This window comes from Macaca thibetana, chromosome 11 (assembly GCF_024542745.1).
Source record: "Macaca thibetana thibetana isolate TM-01 chromosome 11, ASM2454274v1, whole genome shotgun sequence".
Taxonomy (NCBI): domain Eukaryota; kingdom Metazoa; phylum Chordata; class Mammalia; order Primates; family Cercopithecidae; genus Macaca; species Macaca thibetana.
The window spans coordinates 90,648,371-90,670,240 of NC_065588.1; the positions used below are offsets into that span (position 1 = coordinate 90,648,371).

A 21,870-nucleotide genomic window follows, 5' to 3' on the forward strand; every position below is an offset into this window, starting at 1 on the left:
ACCAGGGCCCTCCACACAGCCTGCTCTCATTGGGTTTCTCTGGGCAGCTCATCTCTGTGTTGTCCATGTCTGCCTTCTCTCCTCAAAGCTTTGACCTACACAGCTCTCCTCTCAGCAGATGACTTCACCCTGCACTCTTTACAGAGAAAACAAATCAGAAGTCCCTCAACAGCCAATACCAAACCTACCAACCTTACCTGCACCTGCCTTCTTCCTTGATGCTCATGGGCTGACCTTCTTCCATTCAAGGCCAGTCTCTCACCTGTACTTTGGGTTCCATCATCCTTTCCAACCTTCTCTATCCTTATACTACCAGTAATCTCTTTTCTCACCTGTACTTTCTTTCCCTCTCCATCTACTCCCCATTTTCCATTAGCATTTCAAGATGTGCTAGTCTCTCTCATCTTTAAGACAATGTCTCGCTATTGCCCAGGCTGGAGTGCAGTGGTGCAATCATGGCTCACTGAAGTCTCAACCTCCTGGGCTCAAATGATCCTCCCATCTCAGCCTCCTAAGTAGCTGGGATTACAGGAGTGTGCTACCATGGTCAGATAATTTTAAAATTTTTTTGTAGAAGGCCGGGCGTGGTGGCTCACGCCTGTAATCCCAGCACTTTGGGAGGCCGAGACGGGCGGATCACGAGGTCAAGAGATTGAGACCATCCTGGCTAACACGGTGAAACCCCGTCTCTACTAAAAATACAAAAAATTAGCCGGGTGCGGTGGTGGGCGCCTGTAGTCCCAGCTACACGGGAGGCTGAGGCAGGAGAATGACATGAACCCGGGAGGTGGAGCTTGCAGTGAGCCAAGACTGTGCCACTGCACTCCAGCCTGGGCAACAGAGCAAGACTCCGTCTCCAAAAAAAAAAAAATTTTTTTTTTTGTAGAAATGAGGTATCGCTATATTGTCCAGGCTGGTCTTGAAATCCTGGGCTCAGGCGGTCCTCCTGCCTTGGCTTCCCAAAGTGCTGGGATTACAGATGTGAGCCACTGAGCCTCTCTCAACTTTAAAACAAACCAAATGCTTTACTTCCACTCTTCCCTCCATTTACCACTCCCTTACCCTTTACAGCCACATTTCCTCACTCTGCACTACTCTCGGCTTGCTCTGTGAACACCACCTCATTGTCCTTTGAGATCCTAGAAAGGGTCAGCTCCTTCCTACCTTTGGGCCTTCCTGCAATTTGCCTAGCTGACTATCTCTTCATTAGATTCAGCTCAAACATCCCTTCCTCAAAAACTCCTGGACTAGATTTAGTCTCTTGTTAGATAATTTCCTAGCATATAATTCTCCTTCATAACCTTTATCACAATTATAATTGTGTACCTAGAAGTTTGATGTCTCTCATTGGCTAGAATGCAAATTTCATCAGGGTGGGAACTAGGTCTTATTCCTTGCTATATGCCCAGTAGTCCCTGGCACATAGGAGGTGCTCTAGGTACATTTGTTAAATGAATGAGGCTTGAGTCTTTCCTACAGCAAGAGATCAGAGATCACTAGGGAATCTACTTCCCCCTCCAATCCCTAGCCCGTCCCATCTTCACGCTATTCTTAAGATCTTAAGATGCAGCAGAGGGAAAAATGTAGCTCAAGTCAAAAAGCTCAAGTAACTTCAGTATATAGCACAAATGGGGCTTTTTATGAGAAGACCAATTAGCCTATGGTTGACTTTTTTTTAATGGACTGCTTTCTCCCCCTCTTTCTCTGGCGTTCAGATGTGGAATACTCAGATGACCACTGCCATTTGGTGAGTTCAGGCTTTCTTGTGCTCACCGCTGAATTGCATGCCTTCTGTAGCATGGCTGGTCTCCTTGGGTAACGCTTCTGCTGTCTTCCCTTCAGATTTTACCAGATTCGGAAGCATTCCAAGATGTGCAAGGAAAGAGACATCGAGGGAAGCACAAGTTCAAAGTAAAAGAAATGTATCTGACAAAGCTGCTGTCGACCAAGGTACACTTACTGTTCTGGGAGCACTTGATGGCTACCTAGGGGGTGTATGATATGTTTGACTTAATTTCCACTGAAGTGTGAAAATGTTACAAATCCCTTGTGCCTTCTAGCAAAGCAAAATGAAAGTTTAAATTGTAAACACTTCCTACCCCGTTCTTCTTTTTATACACTACAAAGATAATAGCACTTTACAAATTTGTGCTGTAGTATCTTCAGTCAGAGATTTAATATTGTTCCCAGTATCTTTCCCTACCATTTCATTATTATTGTTATTTTTTAGGTTGACAGCATAATTATTCCTTTTTGTTTACTTGTTATTATAGATGTGCAATAAAACTCCCTTTTTGAATTGCAAATAAAATGAAGAGGATAGGAAGGGTCAATGGCTATAAACCTACTAAATCTTACTGATTTTTGTTTTTCATTTTAAAATTAAGAATTCTGCTCACACATAAAAGTGTCAGATGTGAAAGCCGGTGGAATACCAAACTGGGAGCAAATTTTACTTTATCTGGCTTTTAGTGGAATTAACAGAAGTCTGTGGTGATCTTTTTTTTCTCCCCCTCTGGAATGATGAGCACTATAAATGCTATTATCTACACTTGGCCCCAGTAACTTGATGGGCATGCTTCTTCAGATTATAACAAAGAATCTGCTTAGAGCTTAGGAGATTTGTTTAGTGGGCAGAGGACAGTCCAAGCCTCTTGATTTTCTCAGCTGTCCCATAGAGCTCAGCGTATTTGGCTTTTGTAAAATACTCAAATGCTTTGGAAAGTACACAATAAAACCTTATGATAGAAATATATGCAACAGGAAAAATTCTGGGAACAGAGCAGCATCACTTGAGCTTTTCCAGGCTGAACATAATAAAAGCCAAATATCCGTGGCTTCCTGGTTTATGTAAACAGCCCTACAACTGACATTTCAACTGCTAGAGATTTCTGAGATATCCTCCCAGTTGACTAAACAATGTTGTTATCAGCAAGAAGCTTATGAACCAAATCTAAACCTGGGCATGGATTTTCAGGACTTTTGTCCCATACTGTGAGCACTGGCCTCATTTGACAATTTTACATTTTTCTCTTCAGTTTGTTTTTCCCTGTTTTGCACATTATTTTCCCTGAATTTGGATTAGATTTTGCTATTACATTTTCCAAACCACTACCACAGTTTTTAATCTCCCAAATCTGATGTTGTCTGTCTTTCAGGTGGCAATTCATTCTGTGCTTGAAAAACTTTTTAGAAGCATTTGGAGTTTACCCAACAGCAGAGCTCCATTTGCTATAAAATACTTTTTTGACTTTTTGGACGCCCAGGCTGAAAACAAAAAAATCACAGATCCTGACGTCGTACATATTTGGAAAACAAACAGGTGGGAATGTAGGTGATTATTGCCTGTTTTCAAGAATCTGGGACAGAATATTAACTAAAAAAAACACACAGATAGTTACAGAAGGATTCATTTATCTCTATATCAGAATCTTTGGGCTTGGTAAGCTATCATGTCAAAGTAGTTTCTTATTCTGTTACTATTTTTAAACAATAAAGGAAACTATTCCTATGCCAAGAATCCTATTCTTGAAGATAAACTGTTATCTTTGGTGCATGATAAAGACTTTGTCTCGAATGTTAAGTTGACCAGCAAAGAATGAGAAATTAATATTTGTGATTTTATATCATTTTTGCATTAGAGAAAATGTTATGATAAACCATTTTTAGTTCCTAATCAGTTACTGTGCAGTCCCAAACTGTCTATGCTCATTCTGTACAGATTTTTATTTTATCAAGTGTAGTACTCAGATACTATGGTAATTAGCCAAAAGTCTGTGTTTTGTTTTGTATTTTAATATTTTACCTTAAGCACAGGCAAGGTATCCAAATTTTGCCTCCTCAGTAAAGAAATGTAGCTCATGATCTCTCTTTGAAATGCTGTGTGCATGGGCCGGATAAGACTCAGTTATGAAGAAGTAGAACTTCTCAGTGCAAGCCCAAGGCTTTCCAGGCACTGAAGGCAGCCAGGTCACTTTAAATGAGTATCAAAAGCTGAAGTTTCAGAGCTCTAGGTCTAATCTCCCATTTAATCCAGATCTATCCCAATTCTCTACACTGGCTTGCTCCCTTCTCTTCCTGTGTTCTAGCGTCTTTTTTTGAGACAGGGTCTCCCTCTTGTCGCCCAGGCTGGAGTGCAGTGGTGGAATCTCGGTTCACTGCAACCTCTGCCTACTGGGCTCAAGTAATTCTCCCACTTCAGCTTCCCAAGTAGCTGGAATTCGAGCATGCCACTGCACTCAGCTAATTTTTAAAACTTTTTGTGAGATGAGGTCTCACTACATTGCCCAAGCTGGTCTCAAACTCCTGGACTCAAGCCATACTCCTGCTTCAGCCTCCCAAAGTAGTGAGATTACAGGTGTGAGCAACTGCCCCTAGCCTGTTCTAGCCTCTTATCTGTAGTCCCTGCCACTCCCAACCACTCCCACATCAAGCCTGGGAGCTGAGGACCACCATTCCACCTTGAAGATTGTGGCATCTGAGCAGGGCAGCAGCCAGGACAGTAAAGCTATTGGGAGACCCAGCAGCATATGGTGGAGATAATGAGCTGAGCCAGAGTTGAAAAGGAGATAATGGAAGGACTTTGAACCAGTCCCAAGTTCATGTTCGGGTATTTGAGTACCTACTATGGGCCAAGCAGTTAGGTGCTGGAGATACAGTAACAAAACAGATGAAAGTCCAGGTCCCATTCTAATAGCTGGGGACAGACACTAAATGCAGTATGTAAACAGTAGTACATTAGCAGATGATGAGTGCAGTGGAGAAAGTAGGAAAGGAGGCTAGTATGTGTCAGGACTAGGTGATCCGAGAAGGCCTCACAGAGATGGTGACACTTGAGCCAAGTCTTGAAAGAGGAGAGGGCATAAACTATGAGACTACCTGAGGCAAGAAAGTTTCAGGCAGACAGATGCCAAGAGCACAAGTTGTGAGGCACATGCTTGCTTGACCCGTATGAAGAACAGCAAGGAGTATAGGAGACTTGGAATGAGTGCGGTGAGGAGCAGTGGGATAGGAGGGCAGGGGCCAGGTCGTGCAGGGTGTTATCCAGAGGGAGATGGACAGCCTCAGAGGGTTGGAGCAGAGGAGAGACATAGCCTGATTCTGTGTTGAGAGGACTGCTGATAGGCGAGAACAAACTGTCAGGAGACGGGAAATAATCCAGGTGAGAGAGATTATATATATAATCAAGAGCTATCTGGAGAAAATTCTTGTCCATGGCCATTTTCAAACTTACCCTCCTCTATCCTCCTTTTCAGTAGCTCTGGCAGTTAACCCTTTCTTGTTCTTTCCAAGTGAGCTTCTGTCTGTCATTTGGTATGTTTGCCTAAGCAGAGTTGTATACTTCAATAACAAGGACAAAAACACTCGTTTACAAACTGTGATAAACAGACCATTGGCTTCATGAATGGCCCTATTTCATGAATGGCCCTATTTGAAAAGAGATTATTCTCTCTTTGAACAGCCTTCCTCTTCGCTTCTGGGTAAACATCCTGAAGAACCCTCAGTTTGTCTTTGACATTAAGAAGACGCCACACATAGACGGCTGTTTGTCAGTGATTGCCCAGGCATTCATGGATGCATTTTCTCTCACAGAGCAGCAACTAGGGAAGGTAAGGCCCAGCTTGAGTATTTCCTGTATGAGTCTTATGAGTTTGACACACTTGTCTTTCTGATAAGCACTCAAATAACAAACAATTGGTCTAAACTACACCAGCTAAAAAGAAATAGCAAGGGCCACTGTAAATTTGCTGTTCTTTAAAATCTGTCTCATTATTTTTAATCTAATTTTTTAAAAGGGAAAAACAAAATAATTAGCCCCACCTGACTGCAGAATTCTGCCTGTGAAAAACTTTATCACAAAGTATGCATTTTGTTTCCTAGAAAAACATTCTATGGACACTGATAAACTGTTAACCCAAAATATGCAACTATTGAAATTTGCCTAAATAAATTCTATTTGAATATACATAAAATGCCTATTTGAATGTAACACATTGCTTATGGGACAGAAAATCTTGCCTGAGATTTCTAACAATACCAGTTTGTCTGTTTCTAATCAAAGCATGAGTACTGTTTTCCTATGGTTTTCTTTGCTGATCAAAAGTCCCAAGAACGCAAAGAAAGAGAAAAATACAGAGCAGACTTTGAAAGAGATGTTTTGGTCTTATTTGAGCGCTCCAAAATATACGAAACTGAGCAATATCTGTGCCTAATGGATCTTTGAACACTGAGGAGGAGCTCTTGGGTGGGACTTTAAGAGTACCTGGAATGAATGGAGACTGATGTTCCGTAGGTGCCTCAGACTCCCAGTCATAATCTAAACGCTTTATCATCAGTATTTCTGCAAAACAAACCTGTTTTTACTTTTGTCTTCCCTAGCATTGCCTAGTCTCTCAAGGTAGAATCCTCAACGTTATCTTTGATTCACTCCTCTTCCTTCCAACCTCTATCCCCAAACTATTGGTTACCACTCACTTCTGTCTCAAATGTCTGTCCCTACCTCCTCCTTACTTAGCCTTATCACTTAGCCTTATCCCTTCATCCCATCCCTACTGGGATAATAATTGCTTCCTAATTGGGGTCCTTGCCCCTGCTGTCTACCTATCCCCTAAACTTTTCCTTTTCACTCTCTCTCAGGTAATCTTTCTAAAACATAAATCTGATGTTGTCAGTCTGCTTCTTAAAAATTGCAAATATTTCCCATTACCACCTACCAGCTAAAGTTTTCACAGTGCAACATAGTGCTTCCTGATGGCCTTCAGCCCTCTTTGCTGGCCTCGTTATTTTCTTGCACACTCCACATACCCACTGTGCTACAGCTTTTACTTTTCCCAAGTTCGCACCATGAACTTGTTCTCACACCCCTTTGCTCATCTTTCCTGTCTTACAATCTGTCTAGTAAAATCCTCCCCATTCATTCATCATAAACATTTTATTCATTCAACAAACATAATTTCCTAATGAGGACCAGAAACTGTAGGAGACTCAGATCAGTCTAAATACGCCTACTTTGTGAACTTCCCCAATGTATTTCCTACAGTACTTTCTTCATTTGACTAACAAAGTTCATCTTAGCTTGCAGCACACTGAAAGGCACTTAAATGTTTATTCACACTAAAAACATTTATGAATTATGTTCTTGACACATTTCACTTAATCCTCACAAGTACCAAATAAGGTAGTTATTATTACCCTCATTTTATAGATGAGAAAATTGATGTTCTGGGAGGTTACAAGTCTTGCCTGAAACCACACAAAGTAGCAAATTATGATTTCTGATTTATCCAACTCTTTTTGTCAACTCCTGCAGCTAATTATTTGTATCATAGTAAGCACTTCGTAAATCTGTCTTTGCAACTAGATTGTAAGCTTCTCAAGGGCAGTCACTGGTCTTCATCATTGTACTCTCAATGCCTGCTCCAGTGCTTGCTTAATAATGTTTACTGAATGAATGAATGATAGCATGATTTCTGGGTTCCACTTAAATTTGACAAATGAGAAAATCTCAGTAATATCTCAGTCTCTAGGCATCCTTCAGAATGATTCATCAAGCCATTGATTCAGCCTCATGGGCTGGGACATTAGCCCTATCGTTAACTTACCTATCTTTCCTGAGTAGAATTTTTTAAAGTTTTGTGAAAAATAATGACTTTTAAAAATAAAATCATATTTAATTTTTAAATATCACTGTTATAATTATGTAGAAACATTCAAACTGCCAGGGAACCTTTGCAAAATCACACATCAGAGCCACCAATACTAATGACCATGTGTTCCCTTGAAGAAACTGGAAGATCTTTATAATCTAATGAAATAAAAGGGACAAGCTGGAAAATCTGCCACTGCCAATTACTTACCAGTTTCATGGTTATATAAAGGGCTCAATCAGACCTACAATCAAGTCTTTTATAAATGCCAAATTCACTGGTGGGTGAGGATGAGAGCAAATGTTTTAATTCAGGCTTTTTACAACCATTAGTAATGAACTATGATTGAAATAAGTTCCATTGTTACAGTAACTCAAAATCATGCAAAAATAATAATTTTAGTTCTTTTATGAGAGGAAGGCAGAATATATTAGCATTTAATCTGCCTGAAAATAACAGTGACTCACCAGAACTATCTAGATAGCAGTCAGTCATTCAGTCAACAACATTTAAGGCCTATTGCATGAAGCCTTCTAGCAAGAGGTAAAACTGGTGGTGGGGGTTCAGCTACATTGGTGTATTATAAATTCCTCCCCCACCTTTTTTTTTTTTTTTTTTTTTTTTTTTTTTTTTTTTACTGTTTTGGTGATGGTTGCTTTTTTTTTTTTTCTTCCCCAGGAAGCACCAACTAATAAGCTTCTCTATGCCAAGGATATCCCAACCTACAAAGAAGAAGTAAAATCTTATTACAAAGCAATCAGGGATTTGCCTCCATTGTCATCCTCAGAAATGGAAGAATTTTTAACTCAGGAATCTAAGGTATCATTAGAAAGCAGAAATAAGCTTATATTTGGTTACTTTAAGTCATTTCAGAATCTCTCAACAAGTCTTTCTTTTAGAAACACGAAAATGAATTTAATGAAGAAGTGGCCTTGACAGAAATTTACAAATACATCGTAAAATATTTTGATGAGGTAAGATTTTAAATAACATTGTTTTTAACCTATGAGTCAGGCACAAGGATGTGGTTATAGCATTCTATCAGTTTCAGAACAGCTCTGGCATCCCAAAAGGCCAGAAAGGGAAGCCAGGAAGCCTGTCTGAGATGGGGGATCCTGGCACTGAGCCAGACCCTGCACATGGCTGCTCCTCTTACAGTTTTATCATGCTGCCCACATTTGGACCAGCCTGAATGTACATTTGAGTTCATGGGGCCTACAGTCACACTGACTCAAGTTAACTTTGATGAGTAAGTAGTGGCCCTATCAAATGGGGTCAGCTTATGCTTGATTGTAATTTGCTAAAAATGAAAGCTAAGCTTGTTAAATTGCCTAGATTCTGTATTCAATCGTTATATGAAATTATGACATATTTCTAACTTAAGCAACTATTTCAATAAACCATTCTCCTTTATGATTAATTCTCCTTAATCTGGGTTTTTTTCTTTGGAAATTCACACAGACACATTCATCAGATGCTTTGTTTCCAAACAAATGTTAACTCCCCCTTCCCTGATTCCCCCCCAATCAGTCATGCTGGGACAGGCTATCCATGTCAATGGTGAGAATAGCTCACCAATTCCATTTGCTACTTGAAGATGAAGTGAAGCTCTAAGGTAGGGTAGAGGCAATGAGTTCTTAAACATGATAAGCATCCCTCGTTCCAGGGGTCAGGGGAGAGAAGGGAAGCACTGGGGAAGGGAGGGGAAGAGGAGGGACTACACTGCCCAGATGGGAGGGAAGGGAAGGATCTGTCTCTGACCAGGATGTCCTTGCCTGCTGCATTTAAGGAGAAATACTTGCCTGCATGTTGGCTGCCCAGGAATGCTTGCTGTGCTTGGAATGGCTGTGACATAATGCATAAAGCAGGGCCTTGGAAGCCTGGCCCCATATTTGTAAGCAAATAGTTGGTATTTCTTGCGAGCTTCTATTTTAAGCCAAGGTATTGTTGATCCTGTGATAAGGACTTAGCAAAACAACTTGCAAAGTGAGTATGTAAATGATGGAAGAAAATGTTGGCATCTGTTTCATACAGATTTTACCACTCATAGCATCAGGTATGCAAAAAACAGAATTGTAATGCTAAAACCACAATATCTAAAATAACTGTTCTAATTGTCAACAGATTCTAAATAAACTAGAAAGAGAACGAGGGCTGGAAGAAGCTCAGAAACAACTCTTGCATGTAAAAGTCTTATTTGATGAAAAGAAGAAATGCAAGTGGATGTAAGCACTCTGGGGCCTGGCTTAATCTGGCAAAGTTCTTCAGACGACTTGGGAGCAAAATGGCTGCTTGAGCTACTCTGTGTCGTTAATTTCTTGTTTGCACATAGGTTCCACTTTGAGCACTGTCTTTTTAAGAGACCAAGGCACATGCACAGCTTTAAAAAAGCATACCAACCATTGTGCCTGTGTGTCTACTGTGGGAACCCTTCTGTAAATAGAGTTGAAGTGGTTGTTGCAAACAGTCTCCTTGTTTACAGAGAATACAGGGCCAGTAAGCGAATGTCAGTATTGTAACTACAGTCTCCACTTAAGCACAATGGTATAAGTGGTTTTGTTTGAAAACTACAGCTATGTAGCACTTGTGCTACACTGTACCTCTGTATTGTAAAGGGATACTGCCAGTGCTCAAAACAAAATGTGAAATGAGTCATTTGGAAACAAGGTGGGGGTGTTAGGGCAACCTCGAGGATTTGCAGCATTGAAACTTTCCCCAGTAGTTCTTGGAAAAGCCGACCGCAGAATTTGGTAGTGTACACTTAGCATTTGTGAGTGTGTGTGTGTGTTTAAACCAAAAACTAACAGTGTTGCAACATTGTTGAAAGGGCTCGTGTTTTTCAGTGGTCATCAACTGCACTCCATCAAACTCACCTCCATTTCACCAAGGAGCTCTAAAGTAAGGAGAGTGGGCTTTATTAAATGAACAGCATTTTAACCAGATACTTTGTCTTAATGTATGTTCCTTTTTTTCCCACCTATTTTTTCATACTAAATGTATTTGATAGTGGACATGTTGAATATTTACAAAAAAATCAATTCATTTCTGTTTCAAAACCTTTGATCAGAACGATCTGTGGAAGAGTAACTCCATTTCTATATGAGTGTCTCCTTGCTTTAGATTTCTGGTGAACCCTGTGGTTATGAATACTTGTGTGTGATTTTAAAAAAAAGATACATTTTACATTTCATCGAATTGCTGTTCACACTGGAGTATTATATATAAATAGATATATTTGAGGCCCAAGGCCTGAAAAGTATTAGTATACAACTTGGTATCTTAGTCTTACTATGTACTTTTTGAAAGTATTCCTCGCAGGAGAAAGAATTTAAAATACCCATTTTATTCATGCCTTTCTTTTTAAAAAATTCTCTATCCAGTTATACTGTAGTCTTTTTAGTGCTGATTTTTTATTCCTGAATTTTTGCTGCTCATGACCAGTTTTAATACCACTGTGTTTTCCTTCTATTAAACCAGAAGAAGTAAACAGCATAATTGGCAACTCTTTTCTTGTGGCAGGCACCTTTTACCCTTGGTGCTCCAAATCCCCCATCTAGGAAAGAAATTTTTTCAAGTCAAATAACATTGATCACATATTCCTTGAAATCATTTACCAACACTGTATGGAGCATTAGGATTTAAATATGAATTTGTCTTAGATAAAGGCAATTCCTTTTTGCTCCTGAATTATCTGGAAAAACATGAGAGAGGTGACACCTCAACAAACTGATCAGAGAAAATAAGCAGTTACTACCCTGATAGGCACCTTCCCAATCTTGTTGCTTTTGACCATTGTCTGTCCAACGGACACACCTCAAACAAAACTACCAAATAGGTTATATATCAGAATAAAGGTGAGAGGTCTGGTCCCCATCTAAGGCTGCTACAGTCTTCAAAGAGGCGAAGGAGTTCATAAGAGAACAACAGTAGGAGAGTTGAGAGCCAAGGGTAGGAGAGTTGCCCAAAAGACTTCCCCTACTTTAGGGTACTGAAAACGCAAAGGATCAGCTACAGCTTTATCTAAGTATTTACTGAATGCTACATGAGGGTGTCCCTGTCCAGCTTTCTGACACATGAGTCCTGTGTGGAGAGTTACCTCCTCTTCCAGGGACTGTGCTGTTGGGAACTTTGGGCAAGTCACTTACCTCTTTGTGCCTCAATTTCTGTATAATATTTCTAAGCTACCTCACTGAGGTGGTATGAAGATTCACTAATGTATGTAGCGTGTTTGTCAATCCTCCAGTGAAAAGCACTATCTAGATCACATTTTGGATCACATTAGCCAAATGCAGTAAATGGCCAAATTAGATGTGTGCTGAAGACAATCAGTCACTGGGTCTATATTAAACAGCAACCAGAGCAACAAATGGCAAACAATTTCTATTTTCAAGTTTCTTTGCATATTTTTTTGGTGCAAAATAGTTCATTTATAAACTTTTTTTTCTAACACTAGTGTCTACAGCAGCATTTAAAAAATTCTGTTACCTTTTCTGTATTAGGATTTAAAGTCTATTTCTTATTGTATACCTGATTGAAGCTGTTCTTGGAGATGAATGTTTTAATGTCTATACCCAAAAAAAATAAACATTTTGATGTAACTGTGGACTGTTTTTTTTTTTTTTTTCAATTTTCTAGTTATAATAGGTTTTTTATTCTAAGTGGCTCCATGGAAATTATTTTTCAGAGACAAGGTGTCACTGTATATGCTGTGAATAAGCAGCTATACTATGTAGTAAGTAAACCTAGTTTCTTGCTAAATGGTGCTAAGGACTGCTCAATTACAATCCTGGCCTCCACTATCAACCTGGACTTTTGACTATAAACACCTTGGGATAATGAACATTCCACTTAATTTGGAAGACTTGGGCTTTAGCCTTGTTAACATGAAATTATTCCAGCAGAATTCCTCTAAAAGATACCACATTAAAAAGGCTTCCAGTGGGTGTAAAAAAAATGAGAGCATACTTAGGGACACAAAACACATAATTATTTGGTTAGAGCTACAGTAATGGGAAGTAAAGTTAAATACCAACAATGTTTATAAAGGGACCTGAGTTCAAGTTTTATAATCAATGGCCCCCTTGTTAATACAGTAATATGATTTAATTATTTGCACTTATTTTCTAACAAAGCCAAAGTCAGTAGACGGTCATATTGCTAAATATATGCTATATGGTTTATGTAAAATTAAACACAAGACAATATAGATTAAAAAAATATTGAGCTCTTTAATAAATTATGTATGTGTACACAGCTTTTAGAAAAGGTAGCCTTTTGAATATAGATACCTTTACCTTCTTTATGCTGACTTTTAAATTGTCATCTTTTTATATAGTAAACCAGAAGATGTGTACGGACCCTGTTATTGCCAAGTATCCCAAGGATGAAGAGGGAATTAATGATAGTTATATTTCACTCAAAATGCCAAAAAAAATTTCAACAAAGTAAAAATTTTAAAACTTGACTCTAGTTTCTTTCATTCTCAAACCATTGTCAAATATTCTAAATATCTCTGAGACTTTCTCTTGTAATGCTTCACTTGTATAATCCTAAAATCCTGACAGTCATACAATACAGCATGTAGTAGTAGGTACCTTTTCTTGAGGCACATTCAAGTGTTTTGGCAAACAGTAAAAAGTATCTAAATGCCACAGGTTAAAACATCAAGTTTTACTGAGTCACCAACTTCACCTCTTTTGATCTGCCTGTTCTCCAAGAACATCATTCTCCAGAAGATCCAAGTTCCTCTAGTTGTCTTCTTTGTGTTGTCTCCAGTTCTTCTAGTCTTTTGCGAAGTAGGGAGAGTTCCCTTTGATGTTGTTCCTCCTTAAAATGATGTAGAGAAAGCATAGCAAAAGAAACTATTAAAAAACTAGTAGAAAAGTAACTGTTAGGCAGCAGCCTTGGACTGCCTCTTTTATATATGCCTATAATATGTGGCAAGGAAATGTTGACCACCGTAGCAGTCTAAAAACAGTAGCATGGGCTAAACTACCATCTAGTTTTGCTTCTCTCCTGCCTCAGGCTCTAGCCTTAAGCAAAACCCATAGTCTGTTCTTCTCTAAGTGTAAAATTCACCAGGGAGTGAATTAGAAAATACTAATGCAGGGCCCACGTATACTTACATGGCATCTTTCCAACAACACTGGTGTTTAACAGCAGTTTATTATATAATAAAGCACTTGGCCTTAGATTCAATTCAGTGATTAAAATCTGTGCTTACATTATAAAACGTAATTACTTATTAATACTCCATCTTCTGAAAATGAATCAAATCTGATTCCTTCAATACCTCAGGGGCCTGATACAACAGAAAGAGCCCAGGTTTTGGATTCAACAGGTTTAGGTTTGAAACTTTGTCACTTATTAGCTATGACCTTATACAAGTCACTTCAGTCTGAATCAGTTCCCTTACCTATGAATTAGGAATAGTAATATCTGCCCTCAAAGCATTTTTCGTTAGTATTAGGCATTGCACGGAACATGCAGTTCACTGCGTTAGTAAATTCTCAGTAGTAATTAGTATTAACATTATGAATAAGCTACAAACTCTAGGTTACTCAAAGACTCAATCAACTTTCCTCTTTTCTATTGTCCAGTAAGAGATTTCACTCCCAGCACCATCACTAAAGGATCATGATTCAAACTGAATTCAGCAAATTTCTAGGCTAAATGAAAGGGAAGAAGTTAAAACTAGTTTTAAATGTTTATGCCATTTTTGTGGTGAATTTTGAGCACTGACCAAAGTGATAATTTGAGTTTTATCACCATATTTAAACATTAAAAACCTACAAAAATGTATGACTTTTTTTCTAAAAAAAATAAATGCTCATACCTGCATATGAGGAGGAAATGGTAGTTCCATGCTTGCAACCATGGCTGATGATTGAAAGCTAACAGGATTGATAGATGCCGTTGGAGGCATGTTAGGGACCAAAATTAGACTTCGAAATTCATTATGTCTTCTCTGTATATCTTTTAGTCTTTTTTGAAGCCTTGTATAGTCTTCAAAAGGAACATTTTGTCTTAAAAAGAAAAAATGTTTATTTAATATGGTTATACCCTATTGAAGCACAGTATGATTCACAGAATATAATTTTAAACTGGAAGAGGATTTCTAAATTATGAGATCTATATATAATATATAGATAAAAAATCTGTTTACCTAGAAAGATAAACAGAAACATGACATAACATCTTACTCATTAGCAATCATTAGCATTGCAGACTATCAACTCATTATAAAGTTATATTTGCTAATTAAAGATCTAAAATCTTTTGATACTTTGGTACTCACTCCTACCCTCCCACTCACTCCCATTCATGAATCCTGAAACTAAAGGGAGACTCTAAACCAAAAGAGTGCCTTACCTTACAGAAAGACTCAAATAAAAATACAGTTCATCCCTCAGTATACACATGGGATTAGTTCCAGGACATCCCTCATATATCAAAGCCTATGCATACAAGTCCCGCAGTCAGCCCTGCAGAAACCTGCATAATGGAAAAGTTGGTTCTCTGAACTGGAGGGTTTCACATCCTGTGAATACTATATTTTCTATCCATGTTTGCCTGAAAAAAAACTGCATATAAGTAGATCCATGCAGTTCAAGCCCATGTTGTCAAGGGTCAAGTGTAAAGAAAATGCTAGATTGAAGCTTACAAAATTGCCATTTTTAATAGGTGAAATATGGTCAAATATAGAGATTTTCACATAGTTCAATCTAATTTTTTAAATGTCAGTGTCATATTATAGTAAGAAATATATATTTGGTCTTTGCCCTTGGTTCCTGGCACATAGCTCCTAAAACTCTGGGAAACTGAATTGATAAGAGTATCTTTTGTATATAAATAAGATAACTGGTGGCTGGGGGCCCCTGAATAGCTTTAGGATGATCGGGCAGGTCACCAGAAAGATTGAGGCATGATTGGAGGGCTGGAACTTTCAGCCCCACTCTCCAACCCCCCGCCACCACATGACATCTGGGAAGGTAAAGGGCTAAAGGTTGAGTTGATCACCAATGGCCAATGATGTAATCAATCATGTCTATGTAATGAAGCCTCCATAAAAATCCAAAAGGCTGGGGTCAGAGAGCTTCTGGATTGCTGAACATGTGGAGGTGTCTGGAGGCAGGCATGCCCAGAGAGGGCATGGAAACTCCATGCCCCCTTCCTCATACTTTTTCCTATGTATCTCTTTCATCTGGCTGCTCATCTGTATCTTTTGTAATACCATTTCTAATAAGCTGGTTAACATAAGTTTCCCTGAGTTCTGTAATCTGCTCTAGCAAATTAATTGAACATGATGAGCAGATCATGGGAACCCCAATTTACAGCCATTTTTAGCCAGTCAGTCAGAAGCGCGGGTTACAACCTGGGGCTTATGGCTGCATTCTGAAGTGGGGAGCAGTGTTGTGGGACTGAGCCCTCTACCTGTGGGATCTGATGCTAAATCCAGGTAGACAGTATCAGACCTGAATTACAGGACACCTAGCTTGTGTCCACTGGAGAACTGATTACTCCATGTATAGGAAAAAACCCCAAACATCTGGTGTCAGAAATGTTGTGCTGACTGTGTGAGAATAGGAAAAACACTGGTTTCATAATAGGAAAAAAAACCAGTGTTTTTCCTATTATAAAAGGTAATCACAAAGGTGAAGCTACACAACTTTAGGAAAAACGACAAGGAGAAAAAGGCTAACTTTCCAGGCCTTCACAGATCATCATTTTTTGGACATGACTTTCAATAACCATTAATCACACCAGTAATCAAATATAATTTCAAAATCGCTCAAAATTCTAGATGATCTGCACCACAGCTGGCCAATCTTGAATTGCTAACGTTTCAATATTAATGTTTATGGAAGAGGAAGTACGTTGAATTCTGTTTTAGAAGGACTGAGCCAGGAATGGTGGCTGAGGCAGGAGAATGGATTAAGCCTAGGGGTTCGAGGCTACAGTTAGCTACGATTGTGCCACTGCACTCCACCCTGGACAACAGACCAAGACCCCATATTAAAAAAAAAAAAGAATTGAAACAAAATTCAAAATTACAAGTGTGTTTGTAATTTACAAATTACTACCAAATTAATAAACTAAAGGTGGCTTCCTACTTTGGAACATAGTATTATAAGGCTGGCACTAATTCTACAGTCTAGAAGCCTCTAGAATGTTCTTTAAAAAACAATTGTTCACCTTTTGGTAATAATTGCACCCAAGAACACCAGTGCACATCATAAAACATCACTGCATGGTATTATAGGCAGTTTCCACTACAGAAAAACCTAATACTTGAATAGCTAAGGTGCTAAAGGCTACCACTAATTCACTAAATTAAAAAGATTTTTCTTAACTCGAATGAAATGTGTCATATAATGCCACTACCAACAATTTAATATGACAAATCTCTGCTTTAAAAATGCTGATGATCCTGATTATCAGATGTGCTTGAATGTGACTACAAAAGCTCAATAGTATCTCCACACCAGGAAACCAAAACTGACCTTTGATTCAAAGTTGCAGCCACAATTTTCAGAACTATGCAATAGCTACAACTGTCTTGTCTCAGCAGCAAGGACTAACACCACTCCTTGCTACCAAAGCCAGTGACACTTTCTGTTAGTCCCAACCATAAGGCATGTGATAGAGACCTGGCATGTGATAGAGACCTTTTGGTTTAAAGGAACATTCAGTTAGGGGGTAAAAAAAAAGGATAGTATATTAGGAGTTATCAAGTTGTCTTAGAACTCTTGTAAATGTATATTTTAAAAGAAAAGAAGGTACATTATACTTAGAGACAAAGTTCTATGACCTCAAAATAACCACATGGGGTAGATACACATACAAACACATTACCTATTTAACACCTGATTTTCTGTTTCCAATTCTTCTTTCTTTGCCTCCAAGACTTCTACTTTCTCTTGTAGTCTTTTCAATTTGTTTTCATGGAGAGATTTTCTCTAGGAAAAGATAAATATGAACAAGTATGTTAACACATAATCTCTTATTTGAATAAAACTATATAGAAAATATTTTACTCACCAAAAACTGTATTTAGATATGAATGTTTTCAGTGAATACTAGAAACAAAGATTAGTAGACATGGCTCTTTCTGAAAATTGCAAAGATAATAAACCACAAATCTATCTAATATTCTCAATGTGACAATTATGAATGCCAAACAAAAAAATTGGTATCAATAATTGCTGCAAATAAAAAAATCTACAAAGGGAAGGAGTCAAATTTTACTACCAAGTCTGCCTTTACATCTGGTAAGAAATAATGAGTTCTCCATTGTCCCAGAAGATAGCATGTGTTTAAGAGAACTAAGCCAGGTACAGTGGCTCATGCCTGTAATCCCAGTGCTTTGGGAGGCTGAGGCAGGAGGATGGATTAAGCCTAGGAGTTCAAGGCTACAGTTAGCTATGATTGTGCCATTCAAGAACCCATCTTAAAAAAATAAAAATAAAAGGTGGGGGGCGCGGTGGGGCGGGGCGGGGCCGGGGGCCGGGGGCGGTGGCGGTGGCTCATGCTGTAATCCCAGCACTTTGGGAGGCTGAGGCGGACAGATCACAAGGTCAAGAAATTGAGACCATCCTGACCAACATGGTAAAACCCGTCTCTACTAAAAATACAAAAATTAGCTGGGCGTGGTGGCGGGTGCCTGTAGTTCCAACTACTTGGGAGGCTGAGGCAGGACAATCACTGGAACCTGGAAGGCGGAGGTTGCAGTGAGCCGAGATTGCGCCACTGCACTCCAGCCTGGCAAAAGAGCAAGACTCCGTTTCAAAAAAAGAAAAGAAAAAAAAATTACAAGCATATTTGTAATTTATAAATCACTACAAAATTAATAAACTGAAGGATCAGAAAGCTAAGATAGATATGGATGCATCTGTTTAAAAATTGCCTTTCTAAATCTTAAAACGAAAAAGTTTAAACTTTACAATATACAAAGGAAAAAATTTCTAAGTAAATATTGTATGGTTTGATTAAATAATATGGAAAAGCCCAGGTAAAATGCAAAAGGAGTATATGGAAAAAAGTAGTTGTTTTTTTTTTTTCCAGTTTTTATACACAGGCCTTTTGTTTTTTAATAGAAAAACACCTATAATGTTAAAACTCATTTAGTCACTACAAACCTTTTAGGTACTTGTTTTTGAATTCTTTTTTAACTGAAGCATAATCTTATAGAGAAATGCATAGAATATAAATGTAAAGCTCAATGAAAAACCACAAAACAAATGCTGGCATGATTCCCTTGTAGGTCAAGAGCACTGCCATGCCAGAAGGGCCCCTTCCTTTCCCCCTTCCAATCACTAGGCCTGTCATCCTCTGAAAAGGTAACCAACTAATTTACTTCCAAAAGTATAGTTTACTTTTGCCATTTTTGAACCTCATATACATACAACCATAGTATGTACTCTTTTATTAATGGCTTTATTTCACTCAACATTGTGAGATCTGTTACTTACAGATATACTTCATTAATTCCCACATATTATATTCCACTTATGATTATTGCATAGTCTAGTATATTCACTCAGTATACCATCAAGGGTTATTTGCATTATTTCCAGTTGGGTCTATTACAAATAACTCTGCTACGAGCATTCTTTCTCATGTTTTGATTGTCCCACATCCTCCAACATCCCAGAAGGTTTCCTTATGCTCCTGTCTGGGGCAAAAGAACCACTCTTCTGGCCTTTATCACCATAAGTATGTATTTACGAATTTATAGGTAGTTAAGGAGTCCATCTGTCTATCCATCCACCCATTCATATGAAAGAAATAATAAATTTATGCTCTTTTATATCTGGACTTTTTTCTCAGCATTTCATATGACTAAGCCATGGGTGTTGTATTGTCACAGCACCTCTTTTTCACTGTAATGCTGTCATCCACTGTACAAATATACCACATTTAATCCATTTTCCTGTTGATGAAAATTTAAATTGTTTCCAGTCTGGGGATATAATAAATATTTTATGAACATTCCTAAATATGTTTTTGGCACATGTAAGTACCTCATTCTCTTGAGTATACACCTATGAGTGGGTCATAGTGTATACATGTTTTAGCTTTAGTAGATACTGCCAGTTTTCTAAAGCAGTTCTACCAATTACATTTTCACCAGGAACATGTGAGAGTTCTAGCTGTTCCACATTTTTGCCAATACTTGGTATGGTCAGTCTTTTAGTTTTTGCATCCTGTTTTGGTGAAATACAGTATCTCACCGTAGTTTTAATTTACATTTTCCTGATAGCTAAAGGTACTGAGCACCTTTTCTTATGCATGTTAGTCATCTGTATATCCCTTCTTTGTGAAGTGTCCATCCTAGTCTTTTGTCCATTAAAACTTTTGAGTAACCTGATTCCTACTGATTTGTAGTTCTTTATATATTCAAGATATGAATCGTGTGTCAGATACATAAGTATTGCAGATTGACCTTCTCCAGCCTATGGTGTCATTTTCTTTCTATTAAGAGTATCCCTTAATAAAAAGTTTTTAATTTAAATAAAATCAATTACATCAATCATGTATTTTATAGTAAGAACTTTTTGCATCCTGCTTACCTTTACTATCCCAAGATCCTAAAATTTTCTCCCAAGTTTTCATCTAGAAGCTTTATTTTTTTTTTAATCTATCACACTTAGGTGTATGGTTCATTTTTATCTATGTTGTGAGGTTAGGTTGAGTTTAATCAATTGACTCACTACTATTTATTTGAAGGAGCATCCTTTATCAAAATGCAGTGGTACCTTTAGTGTAAACCTACTTCTGCTACTGTTCCATTTGCCTGTTTATCCTTATGCCAATACCACACTGAATTACTGTAGTTTATATTTGGTGTTGATACCTGGTAGTTTTGAGTCCTCTAGATTTATTGTTCTTCAAGATTGCTTTGGTTATTCTAGTCCTTTGTACTTTCAGATAAATTTTAGAATCTACTTTCTAATTTCTACAAATAAATCTGCTGAGCTCTTGATTAGAACTGCATTCAACTTATGGATAAATTTGGGAAGAACTGACACCTTAATACTGAATCTTCCAAGTCATGAACATGGTACCATTTTCCCTTTAGGCATTCTTCAATTTTTCTTAGCAGTATTTGTATTTCAGTGAAGGCATAAACATCTTTCACTAGATTTGTTCCTAGGTATTTTATGTATCTTCATGCTATTGTAAATGGCATTTAAATATCTTCTAATTGTGTGTGTAAAGAAAAATAACTAGTATTTGTTACTTGACTTCGTATTTAGAAATTTTAAAAATACACATTAACAGTTTGACAGATTTGACTTTTATGCATGCACAGTGACATCTGTGAATGATAATTTTAACTTCCTTTCTACCCTTTATGTCCATTTCTTTATTCTTAAAACTTTTTTACGCTCAGAGGTACATGTGCAGGTTTGTTTTATAGGTAAACTCATGTGCAGGTTTGTTTCAGAGGTAAATAGATTATTTCATCACCCAGGTACTAAGCCTAGTACCCAAGTTATTTTTTCTGATCCTCTCCTTCCTCCCATGCTCCACTCTCAAGTAGGCCCCACTGTTTGTTGTTCCCTTTTGTGTCTGGGTGTTCTCATCATTTAGCTCCCACTTATGAGAATGAAAACATGCAGTACTTGGTTTTCCTTTCTTGTGTTAGTTTGCTAAGGATAATGGCCTCTTGCTCCATCCATGTACCTGGCAAAGGACATTATCTCATTCTTTTTTATGGCTGTATAGTATTCCATGGTGTATATTTACCACATTTTCTTTATTCAATCTTCCATTGATGGGCATTTAGGTTGATTCTCATGTCTTTGCTGTTGTGAATAGTGTTGCAATGAACATATGCATGTATGTGTCTTTATGGCACAAAGATTTATATTCCTTTGGGAATATTTACGCAGTAATGGTATTGCTGGGTCCAATGGCAGTTCTGTTTTTAGCTCTTCGAGGAATTACCACACTGCTCTCTACAATGGTTGAACTAATTTACACTCCCACCAACAATGTATAAGTATTCCCTTTTCTCCACAACCCTGCCAAAATCTGTTATTTTTAAATTTTTTAATAGCCATTCTGACTGGTGTGAGATGGTATCTCACTGTGGCTTTGATTTGCCTTTCTCTAATGATCAGTGACATTGAGCTTTATTTCATATGCTTGTTGGTCACATGTATGTCTTCTTTTGAAAATGATCTGTTCATTTCCTTTGCCTACTTTTGATTGGAGT

The 21,870-nt window shown here is 38.1% G+C and overlaps 2 protein-coding genes across 4 annotated transcripts in view; one reads left to right on the forward strand and one right to left on the reverse strand.

Annotated features, from left to right (window-relative positions):
• Positions 1–12,244, forward strand: part of PLXNC1 (plexin C1) — a 159,216-nt gene extending 146,972 nt beyond the window's left edge. Inside the window, exons 25-31 of one of the 2 annotated variants that reach the window (XM_050747131.1) lie at positions 1,716–1,747; positions 1,843–1,950; positions 3,159–3,322; positions 5,462–5,609; positions 8,325–8,465; positions 8,546–8,620; positions 9,771–12,244. In XM_050747131.1, the coding sequence (XP_050603088.1) occupies positions 1,716–1,747; positions 1,843–1,950; positions 3,159–3,322; positions 5,462–5,609; positions 8,325–8,465; positions 8,546–8,620; positions 9,771–9,875 (773 nt within the window). In that variant the 3' untranslated portion in view covers positions 9,876–12,244. The remainder of the gene's footprint in view (positions 1–1,715; positions 1,748–1,842; positions 1,951–3,158; positions 3,323–5,461; positions 5,610–8,324; positions 8,466–8,545; positions 8,621–9,770) is intronic. The other variant, XM_050747132.1, reaches the window with a different exon arrangement.
• Positions 12,245–12,854: 610 nt separating this feature from the next.
• The window catches only part of CEP83 (centrosomal protein 83), a 146,950-nt gene continuing 137,934 nt past the window's right edge, over positions 12,855–21,870 (reverse strand). For both annotated transcript variants that reach the window (XM_050747159.1, XM_050747160.1), the window contains 3 exons: positions 17,502–17,605; positions 14,482–14,671; positions 12,855–13,472 (listed from right to left, as the gene is read on the reverse strand). In XM_050747159.1, coding sequence (XP_050603116.1) covers positions 13,368–13,472; positions 14,482–14,671; positions 17,502–17,605 — 399 coding nt within the window. In that variant the 3' untranslated portion in view covers positions 12,855–13,367. The remainder of the gene's footprint in view (positions 13,473–14,481; positions 14,672–17,501; positions 17,606–21,870) is intronic.